Source organism: Salvia hispanica, chromosome 6 (genome assembly GCF_023119035.1).
Source record: "Salvia hispanica cultivar TCC Black 2014 chromosome 6, UniMelb_Shisp_WGS_1.0, whole genome shotgun sequence".
In the NCBI taxonomy this organism is placed as follows: domain Eukaryota; kingdom Viridiplantae; phylum Streptophyta; class Magnoliopsida; order Lamiales; family Lamiaceae; genus Salvia; species Salvia hispanica.
In genome coordinates, this window is record NC_062970.1 from 7,948,135 (window position 1) to 7,953,831 (window position 5,697).

Here is a 5,697-nt window from a genome sequence, read left to right on the forward strand (position 1 = left end):
TTTAAAAAGTACTTCTCCCGTGCAATTATGTAGGCTAATTGAGATTTTTACAAGGATTAAGAAAAACATTACTCCATTTTTTTTAGAAATAAGCCTATATATTTGGCTACGGCAATGATTGGATAATTTCAAATTGGTTAATCACCATTAGGAATATATTAATATGGTCCTCGAGTTCACTGTAATTTATCCCAATAATTTTGCACTATGATTCAACATTTATTTTATTTTGTGCACATTATCCTGAAAACGTTAGTTATTGAACAAAATTGCTGGAGAAGAATAAATCTCTACATCATTGTGGACAAGAACAGAATCCTATTTATTCTACAATGAAGAAATTGCTACATATCCAATGATCCAAAGCTTCTCATCAGTAATGAGAATATCTGTAATGTTAAAGACATTCTTCACTTAAGTAGGTGCAAGGGTGGTTCGTCTGGGCCGCCCTCTAAACTCCCAACGACCACCAAAACTAGCAGATTGTAGCCAGAATTCTTGGCTCATTTTTCTGAAATCTCTTGTCAGCCTCAACTCCAAGAACTTGAGCGTAGCAGAAACCGGTCTTGCGTTTTGCAGGAGAAAGCTGTGTCTGTACTCCAGAAGCCACGTGTTAGGATCGAACTGTACGACAGAGGAACTCCATTTGTCTTGCACCCACGAACTATTTGCTCTCCGAACAAAATAACCGGCTCTGCCACCAGACCACTGCAAACAAAGGTTTTTATTATCAATGATGACTCTTGAAAATATGTCAGCAGAAACTGATCTTCTGTTGGTTCAAGATTAGCAACTAGCATCAGAAACAAACAAATAAACTGATATATTAGCAAAAATCTAATCGAGGTAATAAAGTTTTTAAAAAAAAACTAAAAGAGGTAATAGAGTTTTCTAAGATAATAACAACTGTCTAATTTTTTAGGATTAATCACTTGTTACAATTTTTCTATTCACACAAAATATTTTCTGCAATGAACTAGTACTATTTGGACACTCTATGCGGACTGACAATCAATGATAGTGCAAGAAAACGAACTAAGATTTTGACTCTGATTTCACACTTCCAAGACAGGGTTTCATTGCGATTGCATAAACCTCTGATAGGTTGAAAGAAAGCAATAAATGTCCTTAACATGAGTACCGGTCACTTTTAAGGCCAAGAATGTGATGAAATCTTGCGATTTTCATTTAAAACAGCAAGCTAGTCTACAAATTTTCAATTTCCTCTAAGTAACATCTGTTATATCTTAAATCTAGATACAAGTGAACAGTCATTTGTGTATTCCATATAAACGCATTGGACTCTGAATTCGATGCAGTTTACCAAAAGAAATTCTTTAAAAAGCGTAAAGCAGATAACAGGTTTAAGAAGGCTAGCCCCAAGTACAGGAGACCACGCGAACCCATTACATTCTATAGTTCATCTTTCCAATACTCCACAACCAGTTAAGTCCTTTTTTAAGATACCAGTTAAGTTATACTCCCTCCGTCCCGCTTTAGCAATCCCATTGACTTTTCTGCCCTCTTTTTGTAAAAATGATAAAAAATAGTTAAAGTGGAGAAATGACAAAGTAAGAGAGACAATAATGTAGATAAGACTCTTCTCTATATTATTCTCTCTCTTAATTTACCATTTCTCCTCTTTAACTATTTTTTATCATTTTTACAAAAAGAGAGCAGAAAAATCAATGGGACTGCTAAGCGGGACGGAAGGAGTAATATGCTTAGCAGTTAGCACACTTGGTGATATACATTGCTCAAATTAAATAACTCCATCTCTTCCTAAGAAACTAAAAACAAGTTTAAGACTATCAACACATATGACATCCCACTCAAGATTAACTCACAATATAATTTCGATAAATCAACCACAGAACCAAGCACAAAGACAGTCAACCAAGAGGGTACATGCAAAAATGTGTAGGTAGCATAATAACTGATGATATAGTACTTCATATTAAAGCTGCTTACCTCAGTAACTCTTCCATTTATAATGCTGAATGATCTTGAATAATATTCAGCAGTAAGCACTCCAGCAGTCTGCAATGGCCATCCCCAAATGCTTACTTCCTCTGCCATTGATTTATACAGCACGCACCGCGTATTCAGCAACAAACCATCCTAAGATCCATGTCGTCATACAACGAAGAATACTCAGAAATTCATCTAATATTATTCAAAATCACTCAAATCAGACAAAAGAATAAATGGACACGATAAATAAAATTTCAGCTAAATCATATACTATCACCTTTCCACAGTAATAGAGGCATTTCATTTTCTGCACTCGTTTTGAAAAAATGATATTAAATAGTTAAAGTGGAAAAAGAGTAAAGTAGGAGAGAGAATAATGCAGAGAATAGTCTTATCTACCATGTTATCCCATAACTCATCAATTTTGCTCATAAATCAAAAAATTTGACAAAACAGTGTAAGCAAAAGGAGCTAATAAAGGATATTTAATTAATTATTCAATTTCCATAACTGACCTGAGAGATTTTCCACACAGAATTAGCAGAATTGCAGCTTGAAACCCTAATTCCCACAAACCCTTCCAGTTGATTCTTCAAGAACAAAAATTTCCCATTCAGATCCTCGTGAACCCGTGAATTTCCAGCCATACTCTCCACCAATTCCGGCATTAATTGACATTTCAAAACCCCCGAAATCATCCATGAAAACCCGAACTCCAAGCCGAAAACCACAATCAAGCCAAAAAGCAACCGCACAAGGTACTTGAATTCCCCTTTCCTCTTTTGCTGAGAATTCGTAGGGATCCTCGACTTTGGCGTGGAGACTACATTACCGGACGATGCGAGAGGGGCAGGGCTTCTCCGAATTTTGGGCCTTGAAACGGAGAGTTTTGTGAGCGAATTCCTCTGAGCAGTCTGCGGCATCAAATCAAGAGTGGCGTTGAAGCTTGCAATGCACATTTCGCATTTGCAATTCGCGTCTTTTTTGCATCCCGGATAGTAACAATTTTCTCTGCTGCCGACTCCGACTGTTGTGGTGCTGGATTTGACCGAGGAGTTCGGAGTAAGAATCATTATTTTCATGGTTTCGTCGATATCTTTGGTTGTTTGAAGAATCATTATTGTGGGTTTCGAGCTGTGAGGATTTTGAATCATTACTGTTAGATTTCCATGGGAAATCTAACAGTAAATCGCCTTTTTATAAATTTCAATACAACGGTCGAGTTCGATTGGCATTCAATTCTAATGAAATCATGTTTTGAAATTTTGTGCGTATAAATATATATCTATACATCAATCAATACAAGGGAGTTTTGGAGATATTTTGGAAAATAAGTAGAACTTTGGGGGTATCTAACTAAATCAATTATAATTCAATTGTAATCATTATAAAAGAATTGTTACCTGTATTATTTTGTACGAAGCTAAATTATTATATGGATGTAAATTTGAATTCCATAATTGTAGGGATAGAATTTAACTAATTTATTTTATTTCCCTATAATTAATTCAGCGACATTTGGGAATATGAGATTAATTTCATACATACAATAATAAGATGAGGGTGGGGAATGAAGAGGAGAGAGAAGGCGAAGGAGAGGATGTTATGGGCGAGCTTGATTTTTCACCACTAAACTACTATCTTGCTCCCACATACATCCCATACTTAATCATCCCAAACATTCCGATTCCAAAAAATTTCATATTGCCATAAGAGGTTTCTTCTCTCTAAACCATCTTTCTGTTTATTGTTGATCTAATGATCTCTTTTTTTGGTATATATTAGCACCTGAATTCATCATCATAAAAGAATGATTTCGTAGTAGAACACTGAAAAGTTCAAAGCAAGACCAAGATGGATAGGATGAGTAGAGGGCATATCTGTATTTGCGATGGTAGATGCAGCCTACATACGGAAACAAAAAATATTTTAGCAATATAATCGATTATGTTGACTAAGATTGGTTTATTATTTATCTTAGTGGGGTGGTTGGCTTAATTTTCTTCTCTCTAAAGTCTAAACCATCTTTCTATTTATTGTTCATCTACTGTTCTTTTCTTGGTCAGTTATTACAGATGTGAATTCATGAGCTTAACATGTTAGTTTCCTTTCATGTTATTTTATGTTTTTAGTTTGATTATTATTTTTATTTACTTTTGATTCTTAAGAATGATATTATATTGTATACTAAATTACTAACAATTTAATTGGACAATTATTCTTCATTTTTATAGGTAGTTTGTTCATATAGGAATTATTTGGCATCATTCAGAAGAGTATCATCTACACAGTTGTCTTTTGAAAAGAAGAGAGGAGGAGAGAGATACTCCCAAAAAGACGTTGGCTACCGGTTGAGACTGCAAGGTGAAACGGCTTCGGTTATTCTAGAGAGAGGGCTTCTGTTTCTAACGGAGCTTTGAATGATGGAAAAAGAGTTTTTTCTCTTTCACATAGTACTTTTTAAAATAAGGATATAGGCCTTTGGCTAATAAAAGGAATATTGTGTTTTATTTTTCTTCAAGAGTGTCTTTTCTTTGATGCTCTAAATTTTTTAGAGAAGATATAGAGTGTTTCGACTTTAATTAACAAAATATTTACATTAATTGTAATTTTAATTTATTGCACCTTAAGAGGAAATCTTAACTTTGTATTTTGAAATCTATTAGTAAAGTGATTTATAATTCATTATTGAAATATTCTAAGTAGATAACAACCATTGTTTTTAATATTGATATGTTGATGAAGTGTGATTTAAAATAAAGTTAGAGAGCAAAAATAAAAAAAAATTATTTATTAAGAATTCTTTATGAAAGTAAAGGAATTTATTAAAACAATCAAACCCGTAAAAGCAATCACATGGAGAACATTTAAATTTAAATTAATAGAAAAACTTAGTAAAGCAATCACATGGAGAACATTTAAATTTAAATTAATAGAAAAACTTACTAAAATCGATATACTATAGTATAGAATATTAAAGAACGTCGTTCGCGCAACGCGTGTAGGTTGAACTAGTATATATAAAATGCGAGTTTTGAGATTTTTTTAATAATTATTTTATATAAAGGATGTATATGTAATTAAGAGAAATGTAACATTGCTTACGGTAATAAATGTACATACGATAATTTTTTGATTAAATGATAATCAAGTCAAACATATAAATGAAACTATATAGCGTGTAATAATGTTATATTTATTTATGTCATTTACAAATTTTAGGCTGAATTTGTTTTAAAACTTTTACACCACATCGCTTAGCCCAAAATTATTTTAAGAAATAGCTAAACATAGTGACAGTTACAGATATTAAATGGAGTCAAAGGAGTTATATAATAAGTGCTATAATTTAATCATAATAAACACTATTTGACGGTTACAATAATTAATAATATAATAAATTTTATACTTAGTAATGGAATTAGCAGTTACTATTACTCTGATGAGAAGAATTGTATAGTAGGAGTAGATAATTTATTAGTGGAATAAACGGTTAAGCTAATTACAAGATTTGAAAAAGTTTTAAAATAGTGATTGGAATTATTACTTTAGGATGATGATTCTTGTGAAAATTTATTAAAATAAGATCGCATGTCGTAAGTTACATGATTCTATGTTATTTGTAAAAATTCATCGAGCAGTATATATAGGATAACAAAGTCAAACATGGATTAGTCCATAAATTACTAATTAGTAGAAATTTGTAGTACTACATATTTAATG

General features: G+C 32.4%; 1 protein-coding gene across 1 annotated transcript; it reads right to left on the reverse strand.

Moving 5' to 3' along the window:
- Positions 1 to 208: 208 nt before the first annotated feature.
- On the reverse strand, positions 209 to 3,212 carry LOC125193568. The gene is made up of 3 exons (XM_048091396.1): positions 2,490 to 3,212; positions 1,972 to 2,121; positions 209 to 708 (listed from the first exon to the last, which is right to left on the reverse strand). Exons 1-3 carry the CDS (start codon positions 3,126 to 3,128, stop codon positions 415 to 417), a joined length of 1,083 nt encoding a protein of 360 aa, XP_047947353.1. The 5' UTR covers positions 3,129 to 3,212; the 3' UTR covers positions 209 to 414.
- Between the last annotated feature and the right edge of the window lie 2,485 nt (positions 3,213 to 5,697).